General features: G+C 49.7%; 4 protein-coding genes across 5 annotated transcripts; 1 reads left to right on the top strand and 3 right to left on the bottom strand.

The window, feature by feature from the left end:
- Positions 1 to 1,741: 1,741 nt before the first annotated feature.
- Positions 1,742 to 10,439, top strand: LOC120961481 (uncharacterized). 2 transcript variants are annotated; one of them, XM_049605208.1, is made up of 6 exons: positions 1,742 to 2,847; positions 2,947 to 3,359; positions 3,883 to 4,105; positions 8,401 to 8,720; positions 8,785 to 9,303; positions 9,372 to 10,439. In XM_049605208.1, the coding sequence occupies exons 1-6, from the start codon at positions 2,701 to 2,703 to the stop codon at positions 9,916 to 9,918; spliced, it is 2,169 nt and encodes a 722-aa protein (XP_049461165.1). In that variant the 5' UTR covers positions 1,742 to 2,700; the 3' UTR covers positions 9,919 to 10,439. The 2 variants fall into 2 exon arrangements, with proteins under 2 accessions (XP_049461165.1, XP_040241136.2); XM_040385202.2 differs by having other exon boundaries at positions 1,742 to 3,359.
- Positions 6,223 to 7,104, bottom strand: LOC120953896 (uncharacterized). The gene is made up of 3 exons (XM_040374309.2): positions 6,957 to 7,104; positions 6,615 to 6,878; positions 6,223 to 6,537 (listed from the first exon to the last, which is right to left on the bottom strand). The coding sequence occupies exons 1-3, from the start codon at positions 7,015 to 7,017 to the stop codon at positions 6,395 to 6,397; spliced, it is 468 nt and encodes a 155-aa protein (XP_040230243.2). The 5' UTR covers positions 7,018 to 7,104; the 3' UTR covers positions 6,223 to 6,394.
- Positions 10,440 to 11,567: 1,128 nt separating the features above from the next.
- On the bottom strand, positions 11,568 to 15,468 carry LOC120953887 (SPARC-related modular calcium-binding protein 2). Its single transcript, XM_049611215.1, has 9 exons — positions 15,252 to 15,468; positions 14,927 to 15,187; positions 14,462 to 14,667; positions 14,258 to 14,372; positions 13,343 to 13,741; positions 12,470 to 12,585; positions 12,121 to 12,392; positions 11,914 to 12,048; positions 11,568 to 11,841 (listed from the first exon to the last, which is right to left on the bottom strand). The coding sequence occupies exons 1-9, from the start codon at positions 15,466 to 15,468 to the stop codon at positions 11,568 to 11,570; spliced, it is 1,995 nt and encodes a 664-aa protein (XP_049467172.1).
- A 930-nt stretch (positions 15,469 to 16,398) lies between these two features.
- Positions 16,399 to 20,475, bottom strand: LOC120953884 (dynein axonemal intermediate chain 7; the record flags this gene model as incomplete). The annotated part of the gene is made up of 8 exons (XM_049611216.1): positions 16,399 to 16,885; positions 16,959 to 17,436; positions 17,548 to 18,751; positions 18,842 to 19,165; positions 19,235 to 19,428; positions 19,502 to 19,680; positions 19,766 to 20,089; positions 20,161 to 20,475. Coding segments are annotated over 8 exons (3,156 nt in total), but the record flags the coding sequence as incomplete, so codon positions are not given.
- Between the last annotated feature and the right edge of the window lie 6,510 nt (positions 20,476 to 26,985).

Consider the following 26,985-nt stretch of genomic DNA (forward strand, 5'->3'; position numbering starts at 1 on the left):
AGTTACCATGAAATCAGAGCATAAAGCATCTAGGTAGGCGGTGTGTTGTCTGACGATGTAATGTCAGTTCAATCAGCACGCGGGACGAATCAGCCATCACAATGGCGGTGTGCTGATGGACAGGTAGTCAATTCATGTTTGGGGAGTTTGGGTTGCTCTTTACAGCCAAACACGATCAAGGCCAAGCGAAAGACGATCACACAACGTGGCGCATGGAAAGGTAATCCATTTGATGGAGAATACATTTTAATCAGCCAGAAAATGGACCATTCCCGAAGGAAATCGTGTGTCGCGTGCTGAACTTGACAGAGTTGTTCATTCTGTTAAATATGATAGAAAATAATTTGAACGGTAAAAAGACTGTATTTGAGCATATAGATTAATATTTTTGAAAGAAAAACAGTGAAAAGAGTAGCAACTGAACAGATAATACGAAACAAAGTCATATATTTTCCATTCCACCGAACCACATCCCCGAATCTAACCTAACCCTTCACAAATCCTAACCTCCATCAAACCGATACCGGTAGGCGCAGTCCCAAACCATAATGGCCACACCAAAACCAACGTTGTGAAATTCACGTCCTCCAGATAAGAAGCATAAACTTCCCCAGACCGGGGGGCAGAAAGAAACAACTCAAAATTTATGTATGTCAAGAACTCGCCCCAACTTTGACTGTTTTAGCGAAACCGTTCTGGAAGCGATCATCCCCGGCCCCGGCATAGCGCTAAAGGGGAGGGGGGAAGGTGGAGGACGCGCGGGACCAAAATTATGTATCTATGCTCCAAAGTCGTCCCAACCTGGCAGCCGGCAGCAGTGGTAGAGGGTTAGGGGTTATGCGAATAGAAACTGTTTCACTTTTCGCGTGTCATTTCGGGTCGCAAACTTTCCCTGTCCCTCGCCATTCCACGAGTTTGTGTGGGAAGGAATTCGATTTTGTTTTCTTTCATTTGAGTCCATGGTCAAAATCATGTGCATGGGCATGGGCTCGGATGGGAAAGCAATACTCATCGCCTGAACCGCGACATTGAAATCAACCGTTTTCGAACGCGAAATGGAAATGAAACGAGTGATTTACAATGTGGCTGAAACGGAACAAAAAGGGGTAACAGTCTGGAATCGGTTTTCCTATCAACATTCCCCAACGGTTTGTGCAGAAAAGAATCAATAAGTACAAAAAAAACAGGCACGAGGAGCTACCAGTTCGTAAAAGTGGTAAAAGTGTGCCTGTAAATTTGCCAGCACGAAAAGGCACAGCGACGAACCTGTACGTGGGAAACACACTGTATACATCGAAGAAGAAATAAAAACAACATATGCTGTCTGCTTCACGCCTTGAGAAAGCTCCTTCGCTTCCTTATTGGGTGGGAAAATCCCCGGTGTATAGACACATCATCATCATCATCATTAACCGTCAACCATCCACCATCAAGCATCAAAGGCATCGACGGCAGCTCATAGCGTGCGCTTGCTTTTCACCGCATTGACTAACACCCGCTCTCGCTCTCAGCCTTTCTCACCCATCTTCTCCCCCCCCCCCCCACCCCCTTTAGCCACTATTCGCTACTCCCATCACCGGTCGTAAGGATCCAATGAATGAAAGCTTACCGTTTGTGGGTCGAAGGCGGCGTTGCCTGTGCTTCTTGTGCGGTTTCCACCGCCGCCGCCTTTTGCGCGAAGAGAGTAACAATCGCTTGAGAGAGCCCAGGCGCGCGCGCTCGCGGGAGCGAGAGAGAGAGAGCAAGCGAGCGTACGAAACAGTAAGCGAGCCTGGAGGAGTCTCTGTTCTTCGTTTGTGCCACGAGGGCATTGGCATTGCTCGCCCCAGGGGGGAGAAGGTTCGTCCCGAGCTCGAGCCACGGACATGGGCCACACGCGCGCCACCAGTAAGTCAGTGCGGGACTCTCGCCGGGACCGGAAGCCAGGCGGCTCCATCGCCACGTGCCTGCGTGACCAACCGTTGCGCCACCGCTGGCACCAGTTACCGTTCCAGGGTTCGTGCGTGGCCTGTCAATCCGTTTTCAATAAAATAAGCATCATAAAACCGCATAACTTAACGACAACAAGCGCACACACACACGGGTGGAGGGTGGTGGAGTGGACCTTTCTCTCGCGTTAGGGGCCACCCCCTTCGAAGGGTGGTACACCAAGAAAAAAAAGCAAAAAAAAAAACAAGTGATCCTATCCCCGTCACCCCGCCACAACGCGGCACGGTTCGTTCCGGTGTTTTACTTTCGCTTATTGCGGTCGTGATGGTATTGTCTGTTTGGTGAACCTGACGCTCGTCGTTCGATTCGTTCGTGTTCAAAGGCAGTGAGATTGAAGCTGGTTGGTGGTGAAGGACACTAGAAGAGGGGGGTATTGGGCGAAATACAACGATCACGGCACCGTCGGGCCCGTCCATCGTTTTCGGCACTCCCTTCGAATTGATCCCGGGTGTGCTTCACAAACCTCAACGCGGTGTGCTTTCCAATCGAGGTCCTTCCGTCCTGTCGTGTTTCCCATCATTTTTTTCTTCGTTTTTTTTCTGTTGCTGCCGTTCATTGTTGGTTCAATCTCGTTCGTTTGCATTTCCTTTCGTGCAAACCCGAACCCACCGTGCTGTGCGGGGCGAATTTACATACCCGATTCGACTGGGAACCCGCCTTGCGGTCGTTTCGGGGTTTCGATTGTGCGGTGTTTCGCTTAAAAAAGGCATCATGTCGAGCGCTCGCTGCTTAAACTGGTCCCGACCGCCGCCGGGAAGGCATCCAGCTCCCGTGCTCCGGAAGCAGCTGTCCTGCGTCGATCGGCCCGTCTCCTCACCCTCACCCCTCGCAGCACCCAGCGCTGGACGCTCGCAATCGGTAACTAGTGCGGCGGCCGACACCGACTACTGTCACTTTCTCGTCACCGGTGCGATCATTCACTCGAACCGTTTGCAAACCTATCACACCTACAATCAGGCCCACCGTGGTGCGAGCGCTTCCCTGGTACGAACGCGGCCCTCACCACACGTGGAAGCGTCCGACGGTGCCCGACAGCAGCAGCATCGCCGTCCGTCCAGTGCCAGTGCCAGCAGCGCTGGTGGTGGTGGTCTGTCCGGTACGCCCGCCGGTGACGAGGAGCGTACGACGGTTGGCAGGGCTGGCCGGAGGGCGATCTTGTGCAAGCAGCTGTCGCTGGATAGGAGCATTCTGGTAGCGTCCTCGATCGCGTCCGGCATGGCGACGGTTGCATCCGGTGGCACCATCCCACTGTCCGGGGTCGGGGGTGACCGGGACGATCTGACGGGTGACGGGTGGGCCTTCGCTCGGAAACAGCAGCAGCAGCAGCAACAAAGGCAGGAGCATCGAACTGGAGCTGGAACCAGAAATGAGTGCGTATAGTAGTGATCGCTTTTAAGGGTTTACTTTTCAGTTGGTATCTGTGCTGAATGCTTAACGAAGAGCGCAACAGTAACGCATCGTGAGACATGTGGTGTGAAGTGTGGTGTCATTTAAGCTCTGAAATAATAATTATTATAAAATGTATCCACCCTAATTAGAAAAGGAAGAAAATAATGTGCTTATTAGTTGTGTAGTTCACAGTAGTGACAATGGTGCAGATAGAAGTAGATACTGATTCATAATAGCGTACAGCACTGTGACCATACTAATTAGTGTAGTGGACAGAGTACTCAAGTTACGCACGATAAGCTCCATAACGAATCTCACACAGAGCATGCCATGTTTTGTTTTACATTTTCTTATTAGATTGGTATGGTAGTTGTAGAAGAATTCCTCATTTCCTATTCAATCATCATCACATTATACTCATAGTGGCAAACAGTAGCTCTCACGTACTAGCCAACAACCCACCGCCAACAGCAAAACTAACTTTCGTGTTCCGTTCAATCGCAGCACGGACACGAAGAAGGGCCTCAAATCGACCAAAGACTCACGCATCAACATAAAGATCTTCCTCGGTCAAACCGTCCAGCAGGATTCGTCCGACACCGGCATAAGCGATACGGAGGGTGCAACGCCCACGACGGCTATCGCGGCACTACAGCAGCAGCAGCAGCAAGGAAACCGACCGATCGCGCCCTCTCCAAAACAGGAATCATCCAGCCCGACTATGGTAGTAAGTTTAGGGATGGGGGGTTTTTCCTCACTCATCCTACTCCAAGTGTAATATTCCCACGACCTAGAGGTTACTGAACTGTGTCTGTGTGTGTGTGTGTGTGTGTGTGTGAGAGAGAGACACTGCAACGTAAATTGCGTTGTTAAGGTGGGTCCGTGTTCGATGAGCGTGAAACTAGACCACGAAATTCAGCCTTCCTACGAACAACACAGCCGCAAAGGGAGAAGAAAAGAAAGGACAACAAAACAACACGGCTGGCGGGTGGATGACTACGAATGAGGTCGTCGTCAGTGAGCACGACGAATGTAGGCCACCAGGCGGCTCCATCACGCCGAACTTGATAATGAGATATCCAAACAGCGTTACAAACAATGCAGTCGATTTTGGGTTGGGTTGGGCTTTGGAAAAGCTTGATTGATGCTTTGTTAGAAGCAGCAAGAAGTTTAAACTAGTCGAAGGTCAGTGTTTTAGGTGGGTATTTTATAAGCAATGTACGATTTCAAATTGAACAACATCGATGTTCCCCCAAACAATCTCACACATGTCTTCAACTTCCTTGGAAGAAAGCGTTTTCAGTCTTTTTTTGCTGAAAAAAGCTTTCTGAAAAGCTTTAAGCAATTGAACTTACCTGCGCCTACTACGCCAGCTGTCTCAACTCACAGAAAGAGCCGTGCTGAGCGCTTCCTCAAATCATCCTTCCCCACACAAACAATACCTGCCTCTCTGTACCATCAAAGCAGGCGACGGCAAAGGGCACCACACCCAAGGGGTTATATCTCTCGAGTCTGACAGGCTTCCTTCTGGTCCTGACTCGACCTGACGACAGCGTCAGTCAGTGTGAGGTGGAACGACCACCACCTCCCTGTCCCTGTCCCGATAGTACAACTAGGTCAGGCCGCCTAAGGGAGCCTAGGTTCGATTAAAAGTGCAGCTCCTTCACCCCGTGACTGACTCGTCGTTCGTGACTGGTTCCGATTTGTTTTAGCTCCGTGCCGTGTGCATTTGTGCCGTTCATTTGTAGGCGTTATCGAACACAAACTCCACCCCGCCCCGCTCACACTCCCACGAGCCCATTGTGTTAGAGTGAGTGGAATTCAAACGCGAAATCAGAACAGCATAAATCCAACACCCTTTGCTGTTGTGGTTGTTGTTGTTGTTGTATCGCAGCGATAGTAGTCCTTGCCGGTTTGTTTGTGCCGTGGAACAAAGTGCAGCAATGAGCTTATTGCAATGTGTCGGTTTCGTCGCTTCATCGGCAAGAGCTATGTGTGTGTGTGTGTGGTTGTGTATGTGTTTTCCGGGTTTGGTGGCTTCGGATGGGAGCATTTTTACCGTGGGCCAGTTGCTGCCGAACGGTGAGGCAAGGCACAGGCCAGTCAAGTGCCGCACAGTGGTGGCCAACACGATAACGGCCGGAAGGTGCATCTCGGGCAGATCGCGCGCGTGTTTGTGTGTGAATCGTTGGCTTAAGGGAGTTTAAGCCCCTTACAGGGAATTACGAGGAAACACGCGTATACCGTATACCGGCGTGCCTTAAAAGAAAAACACCAAAAACCAAGCAACGTTTCGTGCCACATGTCAGCTAAAATGTGCATATAAAACAAAAAAAAAACCCGTGTGCCACCGCGCTGTGTCTGTAATGGTGTCCGTGACTCCGTAAGTGCGGAGAACTTTTGACAAGCGCCATGATGAAGTAATTAAACAGCCATTCCATTCCGCTCCTAATAAGGTTGAGTTCCACTTCAAAACGGAAACGAAGAGACTATAGAAACTAATGTGCATGCTTGCATGCTAATGCACCTGGAAGCAGAGAATTGGCACAGTAAAGGCATAGTGTGCCATTACATACTCTACCGTAGGTAAGCACCATGGGATGGGGGTATGCGAACAATGAGCACTCATTTCCAACAAAAACCCGGCGTGTCCCAACAAAAAAAAGTCTTTCTATAAGGTGAATACAAGGACAGGTCCTTGAGTTGTTTGGAGCTCGCTTCCTCTTTGCCATCCAAAAGCAGCCCTTCGCTCTCTCTGTCTGCACTTCCACTAACTGCCCGTGAGAATCTTGATAGTTTTTTTCGGAATCCTCTGATTTGATTGTAACGAACGGCTGCCGGCGATTTGGTTTTATCATGCCCGCATTTAAATGGCGCCATTTATTGATTCCAGACGACGCGCTGATAATGTGCGATGATAACATGATGGCTGTAAAGCTAAAGGTGACTCCGCGTACCGTAACCGAAAATCATCTCCATCGTGACCATGTGCATAGATTGATGGATTGTACACCGCTCAGTAGTTGCAGAGGGAGCCGGTACAGAACTCACAGAACACGGAATCAACGACATTGCCATCCAAGCTTCGGCAGGTCGCTTCGTGCGAGTTCAGCTGTAATGCGCAGCCCCGATCGTAGGTGTACCGATTTTGCGATGCAACTGTAACGAAAAGTGTGCGTACGAGTTGTGATCTAAGTAAGCCAGTGTACAGGAGAGGAGCTGTTGTCAATACACACTGTAACGTTGGTTGCGGTAACACATGTAACCGATCGAGCGGCCCCACGGTGTAACGGTGGACGACAATGGTGGATACCAGGTGCCCTGAGGCCACACCGTCGTCGCTGCTGTCGGAAGCGTCGGCTGGGGTGAGGTTGGTAGTGTAGGTTGTCCATTGCTACCACCTCCACCTCCTCCCCCGGACGTCGGGGTGCCACACACGGTAGCTTGTAGACTGTTCACGCCACAATCATAGCAGGACCAGCAAACCATCTGCGCGCGAGCTACAATCCGGCAATAGGACGATGTGGTTCTATCAAAAAACCTAGTCTATCTGGCAAAAATGGCACTACACAACTTACCTCCCACAGCTAGGCATACTAGCAATGATAGCGCTACCACACTCGCACTGAAACGAGCCATTTTTTCACCCGGCAATGGCGGAGGTACTCACAGTTTTGCAACGGATGCCCAATCCAAGGAGCCGCTCGTTTGTAACTGGTTCGCTAACGACGCATCCCGCTCTATCGAAGCAGGCCGTTTGGTGTGGTTCTCGCATCTTGCGAGATAACTGCGATCAAGATAAACTCATCATCCAGACTCATCAATGCGAATGGGTGAAGGGTACAGTGGTGCAAACATGAAATGGGACTTGGCATAATAGTCATTCTCCATCGGCATGGAGCAACTTGTAAATTCAGTGATCCAAATTGGAGTTCTTTTCCCTATACAATTTCAATAGGAATAGCTCAGCGAAGTGGAATAGCCCAATCTACCGAACTACTACATCCCCGCTGTACCATGATTCGTTTGAACAACTGTCATCAATCGCCTCATATGTAAATTCCTTATCGTTATCTAAAGGGCGATAGCAATACTCTAAAAAATGTGCAAAAAAACAACAAATTCCACATGATGGATGATGACTAGAAGCAGCACGCGGTAATGTTAAGCAATCGCAGTTGTTTAGCTTCTTTTGGCATCATTTTGATCGAGATGAGTCATGCTCATCACAAACTGAATGATTGTGTCATCTCTCAAAAATTCAAAATTCCAAAACATATGACGATGCAGTGAGTGCATTGGAATTAAGGATTTCAGTTCAAGGACTTCCACTGCCGAGCGACGATGCTATATGATTCTGTGCGACACCAGCAATCAACGGCAAACAATTGCTACAATATGGTATCGAACCCACTGAAAAACATGCCACCATCCCAACATGCTTCAACGTAAAATGTTGTAGAGAACCTGTCGATCGGCAGGGTTTTCGGCAGCCCCATGATTGGCAGTTGGCGTTAGCGTGCGGTGCAAGTGTTGTCGAGCACCAGCTAAGCACCAGCTGAGCACGATTAGTTCACCAATCCTTGCAGCACCGTAAACGTGTTAAATTACATGTCAATTACACGTGACAGCGACGCCATCGTCGGGGCCCGTTTCGCAAAGCCCCCGGGTGTCTAAATAGTTTGCAAAAAGTTTCACCCACTGCACCGGAATTGCGTCATTGTCCCGAGTGCACGTGGAGGGGAGGGAGAGGGGATAAAGCACACACACACACTGTTACTGCTTTCGTGCATTCGAGGGGGCAATTCTTTTTGTAGTGGCAATCCACCTTTTCCACTTCTACACCTGATTCCATTGGAATGATCACAACGAAAAGTTCTGCCTTGACTCGTCGAGCTTTGAGCAACACAACAAGAAAGAAAAGCTGACAACTTGATAGTGTGTGTGTGTGTGACTTTCACCCTCACGCTATCCTTTTAACCTGGTTTTTTTATTCATTTCTTTTCCTTTTGCTTGCCACAGTCTACCGACACACCGCCAGGCGCTGGGAAGTGTAAACCCACCAACGGAACTACAGCTGGCAACGGTGCACCAAATGCGGCCTCAACCGGTACGGGAGCGTCCAATGCAAACGCCGGCACCGGTACCGGTTCTGGTGGGCGCAGCTCGTCACTAGCGCAGCGCCGGGCCCAGTTCCAGGCGAACCGGCAAAACTCGGAAGCGCACGATCGACGCCATCCGCCGCTGGTGCGGGCTATGTCCGCACCGATCCGTCCGGCCGATACCGATGCATCCAAGTTTCTGCAGGGCAAAAAGAAACCCCGTCGCAGAAAAGTGTTAAGGTAGGTGTGGTGTCACCCAGCCACAAGGACTGTAACCTGTTCTAATCGTCATTATGTTTTGTAGGGAAAAGGACGAATATAACATCTGCGAGGAGGATGAGTTTAGTGATGAAGGAGGAGCCGGAACAGCACAGCCGACCACGGGACCGAACGGTCGCCAGGTACCGGGCTGCATCTTGCCAATGCGCTCCCGCTCCGTACTAGGCGGCCAGTGCGACATTGAAACGCTCGTATCGCTGCTCAGCTCCGGTGGCAGCGACTCGGAAAAGGAACAGGACGCCGCCCAACCTTCCCCGGGGCAGCAGTCACCTACGGTACCGCACGGTACGCCAGCGGCCAACTTTCGGGCACAGTTTGCTGCCGCCCATCTGCAGGCTAAGGGTCCACGCGCTCCAATGCTCAAGAAGGCCGGCAAATCGGTGTCGTTTCAGGAGAGCGACCTCAAACCGGTGGTCGCCACGGCCGGGCTGAATCGGGACTACCGGAAGCCCTCGTTTCAGCCGTCCACGGTGGCCAGTAGAATACGCCGCACCCAGCAGCTCGTCAGCACGCTCAATGCCTTCCAGCTGATCAAGGATCGAAGGTAAAGGCGGAGTGAAGCTCCATTCTTCTCCATTGTTCTAATTTGCATCTTTCCTCTTCAACACACAGTGCCGGGAAAGATACAACCGACAAGCAGCACACCGATACTGCCGACAACAGTGATAGCGATCAGCTGGACGATTGCGCCACACCCACGGCCGAAGCAACCCCGATATCGGCCACCAACGTGGGCAGCTCCAAAGCTCCGGACACTGCCAAAGCGACCAACGGTGCGAACGCTTCGGCAACGAACGGCGATCTGCAAACGCCCAAAGAGCAGGAATGCTACCGTCTGTTTCTCAAGATGTCCAAGAAGGGGCTGGCCGTGTCATACGATACCATCCTGCGCGGCATGCTGACACCGACCGAGCTGCGCGTACTGCAGAAGAAGCAAAGCCGCCAGCAGAGCACCGCCAATGGCACCGGAAGTGGAACCGAAAGCTCGCCCGAAAATGGACCACCACCGGTAAGCATCGAGGAGTTTCAGTTTCAGCCGACCGGTGTGGAGACTACTGTGCATGGAACCATACCGGAGGAACCACCGCTGACGGAAGCGCAGGACACGGAGCACACGGAGCTCCAGGAGCAGAAGGCGACCGAGCAAAATGCGTTCTAGGAATGTGTGTGCGTGTGTTAAGTTGTGTTTTTGGATAACAATTTCCAACTTGTTTCAACCTGTGACGTGTGGCGTGACGAAGAGGACCTGTGATAAGGAAAGTGTGTGGAAAAACAAACCCTGGAATATGCCCCTGTGAGGTGGAAATTGGTGTCAAATTGCGTTATTTGCGTTGTTTTAACGTGGCGTTACGTTAGTCTTGAGTGTGTCTTCGTTCGAGAGCTGTTTCTATTGTTTCTTTCGTTAAATGCTGGCCAGAGTTTAAATGTTACCCGTTTGTTCGCTTATCCTTAGCCGAACGAGTGTCCTAGTGATCGTCTAGATAGTGCATATATGTGTGTGTGTGAGAGAGAGAGAGAGTGCTTTGTTGTCCTTAAAGACGCAATTGATGATGCTCGTCTTAAGAAACAACGTGTCTTAAGCGTTTGAATCAAGCTGGATCACACTAGAGAACCTTGCGCACGAAATAAAGAGCACCATCGGAGTCACAGTTAGGCAGACTCTCTCGCGTCTGCGAGTGATCGTCCCGCGTTCTTTCTTTCATTCTCCTTCTACACCCTGTGATAGATGACAGAGCCTTAGGCGCACTTAGTTTAACTGACCGGCAGAAGCCATACTTATTATTTTCCATACAAAAGAGAAGAAGAAAAATAAACAATCTCATGCTTATTGCTTACATCGTTCTAGAGAAGAGAGAAAGAGAGAGATAAGTCTCCTCCCAAAAGCTGGCCGTACTGGTATTGTGATATGATGTACGCGCACTAACGCAGGCAATAGATAAATAGTGCTTTAGCGACAGATCTGTGACATTTAAATGGGAAGCGTCCCTCGTCCGGTACGTTAAATATGGTTTCTCTCTGTTTCTACTGCCTTGCCTTGTTCTTCTTACACTCTACTTAAACGTAATCCTAACAGTAATATGTTTAACCTGCGTATTAATCCTTCATTTCTCCTCTCTCCCTATTTCCGCGTTTCGCTCCTCTATACCTGCCGTTTGAGGTAAAATCCATTTTGTCCACCTGTTTGCTGGTCCGGGTTTAGGTTAGGCTTGTACTTAAATATAAACGCAATAGAAATGAATAACATATATCACACGCACTTTTAGCAATTTCTCGCCGGCACTACCAAAAACCGCTCCACGCGCTACCAGATGGATGGGATCTCTGGTTTGAGTTACACATTACTTCCGATGCGTCCCATTTCGACCTCCATCTTGGAGCCTGCCTTTGCTGCCTGTTTTTTTTTTTTTTCGATTGCTAATACTGATCTTCGCCTCAAACTGCGAAACAATTCAAACCAAACACCGCGGAAGATCACTGCCGATCAACGGATGTGTAGCGCCATACGGTCAACGATTACAAGGAAAGCTCGCTTCTTCTTCTATCACTGGATACAGCGGGTTTGGGGGGGGGGGGGGGGGGGGTAGAGGGGTAGTAGTAGTAGTATAGGACATTGGTATCTGTGGATCACCTCCACTACACGCGAATACTGAGTGGAGTGAAAATCGAACCAACATAATAAGCAAAATACGAACCCTTCCCTGTGTCGGCGGGCGGGAGGCATCCTTCAGGCCCGGGAAGATCGATGCGATATTTTAGGATTTAAGTCTCGCTTTACTAGATGCCGCGCTCACTCGTCTCGTGTCCTTTCTAGTCACTCTTCAGCACAAACTCCAACGGGTTCCTGCCCTTAAACTTTGAGCTGGTCGACGAGGAGCTACCGCTACTGCTGCTGCTGCTACTACTGCTGCTGCTACTGGGAGACTTTACCTCGGCCTGCACCAATGGAGCGCTCATGGCGGCCACATCCACGGAGCTGTTTCGCTTGCCATCCAAACAGCTCATCCACTCGGACAGGGTAATCTTCCGGTCACTGTTTACATCACAGTAGCGAGGCATTTTCTTGCCACACTTGCGCAGTTGTCTGGAATGGGTGATGAGGGGTGAGATGTTAGATATGTAAAGTGTTCCTGGTGATCTACTCTCAGCAACGTACCTAGTGGCGGTGACTAACTCACGGAACGCTTTCCACTCCTTCCGTTCGAGCTGCTTGTTTTGGTTCTTGTCCAGCAGCACAAAGCTCAAGATGGCAATCTTTTCCTCCTCCGTATTCCACACGGGAATGATTTTTCTATAATCCGAAAGGAAGTGCGATGGTTTAAAGGCCATCCAATACCCCAAAATCCCTCTCCGAAACACTTACCCTGCGAACGATGTTGTCACCTGTTTGCTCAGGAATGCCTTCAAGTCCTTCAAGAATTCCACCTTCTTCTCCTCCGGGCATCCTTTCATCGGTCGCGTCGACGATGCGTACTGGTCGCAGACAGGCTTTTCGTCCTTTGTAGAAGTGCCCGGGATGTTTTTGCCGGTGTCTTCGTTCACGCACCAACAGTATCCAGTCGAGCGGTAGCACTGCACACGTTGATACCGACCGTCCGCTGTACACTCTGGCACATACAACGCGTTGGTACCGTACTGCAACAGATCAGCACACGGGGGAAAAGAGGACTAGTCAGCGCCTACTTACTTCACAACGCCTAGCAACCGCTTACCTTCTGTTCATCCAGCGCGTACTTGCGATCGCTCAAGCAGTCCGAATCGGCCTCACTATCCTTAAAGATGGCGTCATCCTCACCCTTGGGATCTACCATCGTTTTGCCCTGGAGCACTGGAGTTATCGGTAAACAAACAGCGGTGTGATTACTTCGAACTTCCAATGGCGTTTGACGCTCATGTAAGGAACGATAGGGGGGAAGTTGTACAAAGGGAAAGAATCGGAATATGGATGAATTTTGTACGCCACCAGAAGCGCAGTTTAGCCGAAACATTAGTAATGAATTTGGTTGAATGGTTGAAACACTGAGCTCTGGAGGTTTTGTTGAGAATTCATGTGCTGCAGACCGACCCGCTGGACAGCTGGCAGTTTGTGCAACTAAACCCACAACAATCCCTAAAGAGCTTTTTGTATTGTTGTTATGAAGCCAAAACCAGAGTTGTTGGAAGGAATTTTCTTAAGCTTAGAGGTTGATTCTGTTTTTTTGGGGGGGGCTACACACGATCGTCGATTCTTACTGAGGTGCTGTGCAGTGTTGGCTTTGATACCAGTGTGTTTGTGCGATTTTGAGTGCCGGGTTAACGTGAAGACCCGCAACAGTACTCTACGGTGCAATTTAGCCTAGTTTAATGTGTTGAGGGTACTCGCGCAATACTTGGTGCTGTTTTACAAGATTTAAACATAAAGCAAAAACGTATTTCTTGAACAGAACATAAACGGATGTACCATCATCTTGGGCAGCAGCTTCAGCGATCCTTTTTGACACGTGTGTGTGTGATAAAGAGTTTGAGGGGCGGGGGGGGGGGGAGATGGACAAAAGGGAAAGAGGGAGTGTGGAAAGAGGAGTGATCAGGGCAAAGTAGATACATACACAGGTATGGCTGCAATCCGTTAACGGGCAACGGCAATCCGTTCAGTAGTGCATTATCACTGTCGGGCAGTTCGTCCGAATCGTACTCATTCTCTGAATGATCGTCATCGTCATCGTCAGTGAAATCATTAGAGATATTCTGTGAGTCGTCGTCATCGTCGTCGTCGGCACGGAGAAAGTGACCACCACCGCCGGTGCCGCCGTTGACGTTGACGCTGCTACTGCCGCCGCCGCCTCCGCCTCCGATAGACCCACCACCCATACCACCGCGCGTGCTAGGATAGTGATGATGATGATGATGTTGATGCATATGGGGAACAGTGTAGTGTCCAGAGCCACCGGAAGAGGAACTAGAGATTGATGATGTTGTTGATGATGATTGTGACGACGGGTTGTGAGCTAAAGGTGGTTTTTGTTATGAATGGAAGGATGTGAGGTGTTCAAGGGGAACCGAAATGAGGAAGGTAAAAGAACCAAGGAATAAACATGTGCATGAGATATGTGATGGTTCAAAAATTAGTGATACGATATGTGTGTGTGTATGTAGTGATATTATGTGAGAGAACGAAGAAAAATAGAACCACAATTAAATACCGCCAACGGGTTATTTACGCATGATGGTGGCCAATGTCCAAAAAGAACATTCCCACCCAGTATCTAATAAGCACACAGTAAGTGGATCTAGTATGCACAGAGCTTAATTACCGCTACACCCAAAGCTTACTGCGTCAGTCACTTCTGACGTTAGCGTCTGCTAGCACTAAGAAACAACAAACAGGTTAAATATTCCAACAAAACCTAGAATTTTGATCTCTACCCTCTAGTTACGGTGCGAGACAAGAGGACCCAAGAACCTGCTGGCGGGCGAGTCTACAGAAACGCACAAGGAAGGTAAGGCGGTCAAGAGTTACTCACGTGTGACGTCGTCTTTTGCCAAACAGTTGTACCATTCGTTACGCGACAGTCGTTCGTCCTGGTCGGCGTCACAGTTCTTACCGAACGATCTGCCACAGCGCTTTGGTTTGACGACCTACTCTCCCCCGAACCGAAGCAATAGAAAGAGGAGAGAGATCCAGATTAATCTTCGTGTGGTGGCGCTCTCTCAACACTCCTTCTTACCTTCTTGATAAGACGCTTCATCGTACGGTACTCCGTCTTGTCCAGCAGATTGTTACCGTTCAGATCCATCACGCTAAACTTCCAGTCCAGGACGGTTTTTTCGTTGATTGGCCCCGTTAGGTTGTGCTGATGTACCCGGACGTGCTCGTTTTGGAACAGTTTCAGCAGGTTGGTGTTGAACACGGCCCGATCTAGTCCACTGCAACCTGCGCGCAAAAACGGAAAGCAATGCATACTCTGATGTGTTTAAGCATGTAGGAAATAAGCGGAGCTATTTTTAGAACCCGAGTGAAAGGCGATTCCAATTTGCATAATCCGGATCAATATTAAGGTTGCTTTCCGGAATTCGGGTTTCGGGCAAATTGGGGAGGTGCTGGCACAAAAGGTTATTCTTGTTGTTAAATTGCTTTCACCTGACACAATTGGGAAATACGTTAAAAAACAGCCTGACAGCTCATGACTTACTGCGCTTGTTTCGGATCGGGTTGCGGGGCGACGATCGGCGCTGGTTCGATTTGCCCTTCTTCACGCAGATTGGCTTGCCGTGCTGGACCATCGTGTTCGGGAGCTGCTTGCCCTGCCCATTAACGCACCAGCAACCGCCACCGTCGATGCACTGGACCGGTGCGTACGTTCCATCCTCCCGGCAGCGCGGTACGTACTTCACCGTGTACGGTGAGGAGGCACGCTGCTGCAAGGCGTACGTACGCGAAGCAATGCACACATCTGTAGAGGAGTTGTAGTATTAAGATGAGCTACTGGACACTTCCCAACTGGTCACCGGACATACCTTTGCATGATCCTCGATGCTTGAAGGCAACCTGATGTCCGCTGCACTGCGCCCGGATGAGATGGCAACGGGTCGGATAGGTCTTGTTGTCGCTTCCACACACCGGACGTCCCTTGCTTTCGTCACACTCGCCTCCCTTAGCTGCACATTCCGATATCTGGAATGATGGTAGGAAAATGTGTGTATTAGCTAATGATGTTTTATCTTCTTGCAACATTTTTCCCCGCCCAAAGCCCCGTTTACATTGAATAGTTCATTCCAATAAGAATTGCATTCAAATGGTCCATTGCAGCGTTACACCTGGCCCTAGACCCCGGGACTGGGCGCTACTAAAGGTGGAATAATTAACGGGAATGCGAGATTTTACGGCATTCTGAGCGTGTTACTACTCCGAACCACATGTCCGTCGGCTCAGCCGTGCGCGAAACGGACAGGGAAATAGGGTACATGCACTCCCCCAGTGGCAGTCGCGGCTCGTTTTGTGTCGTACGCAAAGCCGGCCGGCGCCAGCGTTATCGTTTTGAGTGCGCGCGCGAGTTCAAGAGGGCTGCTGCTGCTGCGGCTGTGGCTGCCCAGCCTGGCCTGGACGTTCCGCAATAAAAATAATATGTACGGCAAACCACTCCCCTCCCCCCCCCCCCTTTATGCACCCCAAACATTCCCAGCTACCATTGGTTTGTTTCGTACGTTGTCCGTTAAGTTATGGGGGCCTCGTTAGTGATTATTAATTTTTGTGATTTTTTCTTTTATTTGTTTTGTTCCGCGACTACGCGGCTGGGCGAGGAGGCGTCGTTGCCTTCAGGTTGGTCTATTTATTTTTCCACATCTCAATAATCTCCTCGGAGGCCACCGGTCACCAGTACCGACCAGTGCTGTTCCTATCAGCTGTTCGTGCTTCTCCTCGATCGGTACTTCCAACAGCTCTGCTGCTTCCGCGGCTACGATCGTGTGTGTGTGTATGATCGACCGCTGAAACGGCAACCCCTTTTTGCGCTATAATGGCTTGTTATAACCGATTACCGGCTTCTTTCACCCCCTCCTACAGCGCAACCGATGTTTGTTTTCGCTTGCATTACGCACTGTTTGTGTGAGTTTGTGTTTGCAAATACACAGTCACACTCACACTGTGCATACAGAACTGCAGTAAATGGTTTTACGATCTTGTCCTATTAATTGAGTGACACTCGTTATTGAGATACAGTCGTAGTCTGCTGGTCCAGGGGAGTACCAGAGAAGGAGAGAGAGTGACGAGGAAAACTACCCGAAAGCAATTTGAATACGATAAAAGCGATTCACGCCGGTAACATTGTTGCTCGTTAGTGCGTACTAAATAAGGTTCGCTGCTTAACACTCGTTGGCGTCGAATGCGCCACAATCACACAGCAGAATGTGAGATAATGGTCGGAACACGACAGCAACAAAAAACACTAGACAGTGGCGAGGAGATCGAAATAGCCAACTTTATTGCTCTTAATAGTAAATAAACTGCAGCACCACTAGGAGAAGCTGAGTGGTCGAACGGACTTCAGGAGCTGGGTCACATTCTCGCGCAGTATCGGGCTCATCTTCTCCTGCTTGATCCTAGAGGATGGTTGTGACTGATCGCGCCCTAGATGATAAAGATCGGCATAATGCTGCAAGTGGAAAGAAAGCTCTATCTGTCACATTGCACTCTATCAGAGGACTGTACCCCGTCCATCTTCTTACATTCATCCCCTCGACTGGATTCGGATTGAAAACCGGCGACACTTCCACCGTATCGATCACGGACGCCTTCAGCGGGGTAACGAGCAGCGTCGAGTGGTTCGGCAGTCGCCGATGTTCGACGATTTCGCGCATCAGCAACACACACATCCGACAGCCGGACAGCAGGTTCCAGCGCGACCAGGAGAAGTTGTGCGTCAGCGCTAGCAACCCAATGCAGTCGTACAGGTGCGACTCCATGATCGGGTTCTTCTCGCACGTTCCCTCGGTGTAGTTGAACGCGTCATCCTCCGGGAACAGATCGACTGCCGCCAGCCGGAGCGTTTTGATGAGCTTGCGCAGCGACATGGTGAGGCCGAGAATTTCCTGCAACGCTTGCGTAGGTCCGCCCTGCAGGGAGTTGACACGGAAACCGGCTTCCGTAATGGTCATCTCCGTGCTAACTACCGATGCGGTGAGCGAGAAGGTGACCGTACCGGGGCTGGAATTGATGGAAATATGTTACAAGGGCTGCTCTAAGTCGGCTCCAAACAAAGACTGAACTGAAGCATTCAAACAAAGCATTCAAAACTAGGACACAAATTGGAGGTACTTCTTTATGTCTGGCTTCAGCTCCCAGGACTGGTACGGTACGTTGCTGTACCGATTCGCGGCAAATGCAAACGAACCGAGCCGTCCCACGCGGAACTGGATCGTAAGCTTGTCCTCGTTGAACTTCACGTCGTGCACGTCCCGGGTGGACCACTTGCCAATGTAGCGCTTGTCGTTCTCCACCATGCTGTAGTTGCCCACCTCCAGAATGTTGCCATAATCGACGTCCTCATCGTCCGAGTCGAATTTGCTCTTGGCCGGCTTCTTGCCCTTCTCGCCCTTCTCCCCACGAACGGTGCGCGTTTCGTCGGAACGAGCCACCTGCAACGACTGCTTGCCCGGTCCACCCGTCGGCCCACCCGCACCCAGCTCCTGCTCCAGTTTTGCCTGCAGCTTGGGCGATTTCGACTCCAGCAGCTCGTCCAAATCCTTCATAAAGCTGGAAAACATGTACACCTTCCGCTTCGTGCTGCGGTTCTGCACCACATCGTTGTCCGACTCGTCGTAATCGTCCAGATCGTCGCTGTCCGACGTGCCCGCGTACGGATAGCACTGGCGGTTGCGCCGATCCAGCACCTTCAGTATGCGCAGCGGGTTGCGCGTCGCGTACAGAAAGTCCGGTATCTTCGTCTCATACACGATGCTGCCGAGCGAAACGTTCGACGGCATCTTGTGCAGACGGCGCTTCTGCTTCGACGATCGCTTCCCACCACCACTGCCGGCGGCAGCGGTCGGCTGTGCCGCGCGCCGCTTGTCTTCCGCCACCGAGATCTTGATGCTGCAGCTGTCCGGCAGCTTGGGTATGACGAAGTCGGTCACAATCGCCCGCAACGGGATGTGCTGCGGTACGTCCAGGATGTTAAAGTCTTCCACGTACTTGGTGCGCCGGTCGAGGTTGGAGCGTTCGTTGCGCTCCCTGGCCGCTTGCTGGGCCTTCTCCAGGCGATCCAGATACTTGGCGAAGTTCGGATCCGATTCGAGCGTTTCTTCCTTCAGCTCCCAGCGGCAGACGATCGGTGGCTCGAACCAGAACACATTCTCAGGCAGCTGCACCGAGACCAGCGCGAGTTTGTCTAGGTTTTCCTCCATCTGTTTGATTTCCGCCTCGATCTCCTCCGGAAGTCGCCGGACGCCCGGTTGCGGTGTTGGCGGTGGTCGGTAGGGTTGGTAGAACTTTTTGCGCTTTAGCTTTCCAGGTTGAGGAACTATACCATTGAGGGGGAAATGAGAGGAAGAGAAAGGTTGAGTCACACAGCAGACCTAGAACACCTAGATCAAGCGCTTCTACGATGTACCTGTTCGGAGCAGTGTCTTCTTTGCGATCTTCACATCCTGCATCGGTTGCTCGAGATAGTCGATGGCGTACACACCGGCCACAATCCGGTGACTACGCATGTTCACGTCATATTCACTCAAATTGAGCGTTTTGGCGCCCTTCTTCGTGCGTTCCTTCTTCATCAGCTCGTCGGCGTGCTCCGTGTAGATTTTGTCCACATCAATGTCCTGCGGTGTCTGGTCGTCCTCGTCCGAGTCGGTCTTCTTCTCTTTGGGCTCTTCATAGACAGCTTTCAGTATTTCCTTACGCTTCTTCCACTCAATGCGACTTATTATGCGTAAATCTGGGCAGACAATTTCAGAGACGAGTTAATCCTCCATTGCCACTAACAACAGTAAACATCATTCATTACCGGCTAAGTTCTCCTGCTTGTAAGGCATATCGTAGCTAGGGCAGTAGTCACTACAGTGATCGTAACTGATCCAAAGTCCCCGGATCGCTGCCTTGTGGCACTTGACAGCCGCCGGCAGTGTCAGATGAAAACCAAGACTCGGAAAATCAATGCTCGTATGTTTACTGTCCTCTTTGGCTCGCTCTTTGGGATTGCTGAATAGAACGCAAAAGCACAAAATAAGAATAGGATCTACCCCTATATTACCCCCCTAAGTTGCATAGTTACAGCTGAGGTGTTGGCATATCGCGCAGCCCAAACAGATGCGTTTTGAACACTGGCGATTCGAACTTGTGCGACACTTCCAGCAACCCGTTCAGCTCCATGTCTCGATTGATGTTGCTCAAGATCTTGTACGCAAACTCGTCGATGTAATCGGCCAGAACGTTACGAAACTCCATCTTTAACTGCAACGACACGGGGGACACCAAAACATACGTATGATCGCACTTGATGATCATCACCATCCCCTCATGCCTCGCCCTTCCTAACCTCATTCAAATCTTCCACCATGGAGGGACGAACGTCCGAGTCGTGCAGTGCCTCATCGATTTCCTCCAGTATGCCCAACACTTCCACCGCTTTGGCCGCATAGGTGTTGCCGATCTGGGGCTGCTGCAGCTTGAGACTCTCCATCGACAGGTTCGCAACGTTCACGTTCTGCGTCAGGATGCTCTGCTCGTTCGTCTGCAGCAACCAATTGCGCTCCGCCTCGTTAGTGTCCCGGATGTTCTCGCACCAGATGTGCAGATATTTCCGCAGATCGGCCGGATCGAAAGCGTTGGGTAACCCGTTGCAACGCATATACTGCTCCCACTGCAAGATGCACCGACGGTTTAGTTTGAAGAACTTAATTCCGAATCTTCCCTCTGCTTGTGTCAGCTCACCTCTCGTTCCTTCTTCGCATCGGCCAACACTTTTCGCACCTCCTCCCGAATGCTGGCCAGATAGGTGTAGCTTTCCTCCAGCTGCACCTTGCGCAGCTTGTTGGCCACTATCTCCTGTACCTGCTTGCGCTCGGCCTCCTCCTTCTCACGCACCTTACGCATCTTTTCTTCCTCCACCTTGCGCTGGCGCTCCTTTTCCAGCTCCATCCGGTGATGTTCGGCCTGTTCGGCCTCCAGCCGTGCACGTTCTTTCTTCGACATTTTCTTCTTGGGACTCTGCAGGTCCGGATAAAGCGTGGCAAAGGAAGAAGAAGAAGACACGTACAAGCCCCAAACAACAAGACATCAAAGGTGTCAAGGTGTTGGAACGTTTGAAAGAATTAGGTTTTGAGCAAAGTGAGCTTATTTAATGAGCACAAGGCCAAACACTCAACCAACCGATAATTGAGGAGGAGGGAGAGGAAGAGAACACACACACACCCACACAAAAATTGAACTGTCAGGTATTGGGTTTAAAGAGGCTCCTAAAGCAAGAAGGACCTTCCAAGCCAACAAACGAAAGAGCACTCTAATACTGAGGAGACACAAACAATCGTTTCAAGCTACTACCATCGCTGTGATGTGCTAGAAGTGAACTAAATCGCGGTTGAATTCGATGTCCTATCGAGGTCCAGGCTTCCCGGCTCCTGCCCGGGTGGGTAGATGCAAGTAGAGCAGACCCTCCTGTCACACTCTTTCCTATAGGATGGGGCTGGAATTTAGGGGCAGATAGAGTTACATATTAGTGAGACACACGAACCAAAAAAAAAGGCACACACTCTCAAACAAACCCTATCCTACATAATGGAAATTATCCTTACGTTATATACTGGTTCGTCTGCTTTCACTGCTGCTGCTGGTGGCTTGACAGGCGCCACCGCCACACCACCGAGACAATAGCGGGCACAAGCTAATCATGCAAGCTCACTGACACTGACACTCAGCGGGTTCCCGCACGACCCGCCCACACGACCCGAACGACACACATTCACATTCGTGGCCATGCAAATTTCCTCCACTCTGCATGCCCCTCCTGTGCAAGGATTAATGAGACAACGGCGGACGATTTCCACCTCACCTGGAAAATTGAAAGCCTCTGCCAACAACCACCACCGCACAGCGAGTAAACAAACTAAACCGCGCACCTTCCGCGGTTTGTCCAGCCTGTTTTTTCCGTCACCTGGGCAACCGCTGGAAGCGCCAAGGTGCCCGCACACACGGGCGGTGGTAGTGCTTGGTGGTTTATTAATCGAACCCATTCGGTATCGCGCATCCAGTCGAAGCAAATCGATCTGCCATGGCAACGCCAGTAAATATAGTATGCGCTTTTCCATTCCATTAAACGGTCGCGAGATACGGGAAAAAGGCACGGCACGGTGCTACTGGACTGGGAAAGAGTAATTTTATTCCTGTTCACTGTGTTTCGCTAATAAAGTGGTCGTGCTTTTGGTCGGGTTTTCAGAAACATGGGTAGAAAGTCAATAACCCTAAACATGTGCTACGTATTCCCACCGTCTATCCCACGTGGGGCAGTGTGTGTAAGAGAGAGAGTGAGAGAGAAGATCTTGCATTTATGTGTTTTTTTTAGTTCTAACTGCGTGTTCTTGTAAAACCTGCGTAGACTGGAAGAGAACATCGTAAAACCTTCCCCAACCCCCTTTCTGTCGGGGGAGGTAATAAAAGAAAACAAATCAAATTATCTTCCAAGTATCTTGTTGGCTCGAAATCGGACGAAGGGTTCGAGCAGAAATATAAAAAAACGCGAAGGTACGGAAGGCACATAATGTACAATGTTACAACTTTACGACGAAGCGTAAGTAAATGTTTAATAAATCAACCCAATCCTGGTATGGATGGGAAAGGCACACAACCAACCAGTATTTTATCAGCTTTCAGAGCGAAAGGACACGAAAACTGTCACTGTTTAGAACTTTTTTGGGCCAACAACACACTCTATCTTTTCACACTTGAAGTAACATCCAGCAAAAGTTTGGCGACAGTTATGTGTTGATTATCGCCGTATTCTTACAATTCGTGTGTAGTTGAAGATTTCCGATAAGAAAAGATTAAATTATTGCACTATTTTCGCTTCTTATTGGATTCATACAGCATTGCTGGACTGCAACCAATGTGATTGATAAAAGTGATACAAAGTGATGCATTTTAATAATCAATTTCAATCGATAGCTTATATTTATCACCCATTCAGTTTGAAGCCATACATTGGAATTAACCACATCAAAATCATCCATTCCTATTTGCAAGTACATTTATAGATCCCCCTCCCACCCCCACCATTTCCATTAATTATCGATTGCTTTCATAAATGGATTTTAAATACACATGAATATGCTAATTACTAACCCTTCAATTTTCAATCCCCCGTTCGTGTACGTCTCTCTTCCGCGCGCCCATTTGGCGCCCATTAAACTAACAAAGAACGCCTTCGATCACGCCCTTTCAGTGTAGGCACCTCGTTTATTATAGTCGAAACGGTGTAAAAAAAATCAACCAACAACCACGCTTCCCCCCAACCCGTTAAGTACGTCGACACGCTGGAAATCTCTCAACCGGAGCGACCTTTCACTGGCCGTTCAGCGCACATTTGCGGTTTAGCCCACGACATTCGCGAATTGAAGGCAGCAAGACGTTACGCAGGATTAGCGCTCCGCGCTGTTCCGTTTCGTTCCTCTCGGATCGAATCGGTGGCAGTGGCGGCGACGACGACGACCACGACGACGACGAGATTGTTTGTTTTACAAGCTCCGGATAATAGCTGGCATCGCGAAAGAATTGGTTTGAAATTAACAGTCGTTAAAAATTAACCAGAGTCGTTAAAAATTGCTAGAATTTGGCATCGCGTACGCATTGAGTTCATTTGTTAATTTTAACGACTGGTCCTATGCCGCCGTTAAACAAACGACTGTCAAGAGCGTATGCGATACAAATTAACAGTCGTTTAATTATACTGCTCGAATTTTATCCCCGTGTTTGCCTATATGCGTTATCGAGCAGTCGTTAACTGTTTTGACGATCGTTTATTTTAACAGGAATGAACAACAAATGAACTCGGTTAAACCAAAATGAACTTTAAGCGACTGTTAAAAAGAGTTCATTTATTCGCGATGCCGGCTAATGTTTTTAATTGCCGGGTCGGGTAATAATAATAAGAATCAATTTGCTTGTTTTACGAGTGCATTCAGCGGCATCGGGCGATGCGCCGGGTGGCTGGCGCCCCCTGCACCACTGTTCCACCCTCCACCTTCGCGCGAATAGGGTTGTCAAGCTGTCGACAGGGAAGGACAGTCTGATCCGAACGGGGGAAGGGAACTGCAGCACTACTTGCCAATAAACTCACCCTTTTTTCTTACCCCCTTACAACGAACTACATTAAACAGATCCCGCCCGTCCGATCGCTGGCAGCATCCCAGCATGCACCAAACCCTTTCACGCGCCTGTTCACGATCACGGCGCGCAAGATGATTTGTGCACACACCGTTCGGTAATCCCGGAACATTTCGCACTCGAGACACCGTCGGAGCGTCGGGGCGGGAGGACGGTTTGGTAAGGTGTTTGTTTCCTTTCCCCCTGCTGCTACATTTTCGCAAAAATCTTAACGCAAACAGTCACATCCATTGTTTACGCTTATGTGTGTTTGTGGCCAATTTCTTGCCACTCACAAGGCATGGATGCATGGTTACACTCCGAATCTGTTCTGTTTTTTTGTGTGTGCGCGCTTCTTTCATACTTCCTCTGCACACACAGCGCAAAGGCGCCAGCTCTGCCAGTGGCCTCTGGGGTAATCTTGGGGCCGAAGCTCAAGCTACTCTACCGGACATTCCAATGCCTTTCTTTCGCCATGTCGCCGTTACTCCCCGAACGACCGATACCCGACTTCTTCCTAATGGAGCCGTTGTCCAAACATGCAGTTAATTTCCACCTGATCTCTCTTGCTGTCTCTCTCTTTCTCTGTCGTGCTACGACTTTGCCACAACGTTGTGTATTTTTTCTGCTGCTGCTGCTTGATTTACGAGCAAATTTGCATATGTTCCGCTGGCGCTAGCTGAATGCCGTTTGTTAATGCAGCACCTTTCCAAACCTCCACAGCAGTACACATCAAAGGCTTAGAGAGTAGACCCAGACAGGTTGCTGAATAGTTTCTGAAGGTTTTCCCCACAATCAATTTGCACCTCAAGAGGCGCCACCAAAATATAGAAAAAAGAAACGCACGCTCAATATAGTTTCTCAATCATTAAATTACATGCCTCTTACTTCAATTAATCTTTAACCTTTGTCACAAAAAACGATCTTTAGGTGCACAGTGTTCACAGAATCTCTAACACGATGTGCAGATACAACACAATCTCCTCCAGATGGAGATGAAAGCATCTGCTGGAGCTTTCTGAAGCCCCAGGAAAAATGGCCAGCGCCTTATCGTCAACATTTATGGATCCCTCGCCCAGCAGAAGATTGTCGCATGCAAATGATTATCCACCGACCACTCTCCACCGACCGGCTGTTGGTTTTTTAGGCACCCATTAGCATTGGCACCGCGATCGCATGTACGATCGTTAGCGTGTCACACAGATCGCGCACCGTGTGGTTTATTTATTTTTACGACCCCTTTTCCAACGCTTTTAGGAGTCGTCGTGTTTTGTTATTTTAGATCAGTTCCTTTGGAGATCTTCAACCCCCCCCTCCCCCTCCCCAAAACATCCAGCATCCGTGGGGAACCGAGCCCGAGCATTAGACCCCAGCACGTGTGTGCTCAACTGCTACAGGATACAGGCGTTTGGCATGAATACCGGTTTACCACCAATGGGGGCTCCGCATCGTAGACGAGGTGAGATTTATAGGCGCCGTTAAAAAATTACCAACTTGCCAAACGGGGTCCGCGGACGAGCTGGACCCGTTGAGGTAATGGAGACGCAAACCTGACGATCGACGCTACCGTTTGACGCCACCATTTGACAGTGAGATGGATGGACGGCGAGCTCCGGAATCGCGTCAAACTGGTTGACCAGGACGAGACCCCTAAGGTTGACGATCGTCGAAACAAGATATCATCCCATCAAGTGGTGTGCCGTGTGGGGCAGATATGCAAATTTTATCCGGATTTTTAGTTTTTTTCGGGGTTGTCCCAGTACCACCATAAGATCGACACGAAAAAGGAGTGGTGTTGACGTGTGGACACACTGGAGGAATTTCATTAGTTAAAATTGTTGTTTTGTTGTTTTTGACAGTTTGGTCGGTGTTTGTTCGATTGAAAAACAATATTGATCTTTCTATGACACGGTTCGGTGAGTGTGAGTGGTCGCGATGGGATCGCGATCGACCACGGTCTGCAATGTGTTTGATCGTACAACAAATTGTGAACCATTCACGCTGGTTAATTGATGCTGTTTACTCTAACGTCTGTTTCTCTTGACAAACAGCAAGTAACAAAACGATGATTGACAAGAATTGCCACCTTTGCTTTGCTGCGGGCGATTGTGGTCGAGTGATCTCATCTCTTTCATCCTCAGCTCACGCAGCTGAAAGAATTCCAGATTTTGAAAGCTCCCAATAATCATGTGGTGTTGCCATGTGTAAATTTGCACCCAGCAAACATCACCGACGAGAGGCAGAGAGAGAGAGAGAGAGAGAGAGAGAGAGAAAGAGAGAAGACTTCAAACAAATCTAGCATTCGGGGCAAGACTCCACTTTTTACAGCTCAATCAAACATCCTCCCATCCAGATATCCGGGATCAATTTGTGACTGTATGTGTGTGTGTTTGTACCCGATCTTCGATCATTCCAAAGCCAACTGTCTACAGCTCTTTAGAATAGGCGATGAAAGATGATGGATCACGCATCACCCTGTGATCCGGTCCGATGATAAATCAATTATTTTAATTGATAGCTCGAAACGTTCGACCGTTTAACGGTTGCGTTTGCGCGTCAGCCAGTTTAATTCCCCTATTGGCCAGCCCTGGGGAATCTCTGCGGGGTCCAGGGCCCGCGCTATTTGATTTGCCTTCATCAGTCGCAAATTGTGCTCTCGAATTAATATTCTGATATGATACGCGCGAATGGCTTTCGCGTGCTCCATAACAGCCATAACTCTTGCATCAATTAGCGCGCTCAAATCGTTTCGTGCGCCTTTGCTTTATATCTTCGTCTATTTACCAAAAGGGACCCAGCGTGCCAGCTGGCACCTTCGCCGAGCACATTCCCTGGGCCCGGTGGACCCGGTGCAGCGACGCGGAAGTTTTCCGCGTGCTCGCAATCATTGAGCCGCGGACAGGGCCGATGATAAATAGATCTCCCTCGGCATGGGCTGCGGGGTATGGGAGACGCCAGCGCTGGTCGACACTTAAGTGACAAACTGCCAACAAGCGATTAGGCGACACGCGATGATTGCTCCTCGCTCGAATCTCGATGATTTAAGCTGTGCAAGATTATTATGATTTATGTGCGTAAGCCGGTGTTCTAGCGGGAGATCTAGCGGGACATCCCTTCGTTAATGTCTTCCCTTATGGAACTCATGGGCTAGGTTACCTTAATCTGGAACATTCCAGCGGCAACCACGTTGAGGCTTAAAACGCTGCAGTCGTTCCTCAAAAACATGTTCTTTTTCTATCTCTCTCTCTTTAACCCTATGAAATACAGCTTTATTATGTTAAAAGTGGTCGTTAAAAACAACCACGACATCTACAACGTATAAGGTTACGCAAAAACTAGATCCAACCGGAATTCTACCACTGCGAGCCTCGAGGTCGTGGAACAAGCAGCACGGTAAAGGCA

This window comes from Anopheles coluzzii, chromosome 2 (genome assembly GCF_943734685.1).
Source record: "Anopheles coluzzii chromosome 2, AcolN3, whole genome shotgun sequence".
In the NCBI taxonomy this organism is placed as follows: domain Eukaryota; kingdom Metazoa; phylum Arthropoda; class Insecta; order Diptera; family Culicidae; genus Anopheles; species Anopheles coluzzii.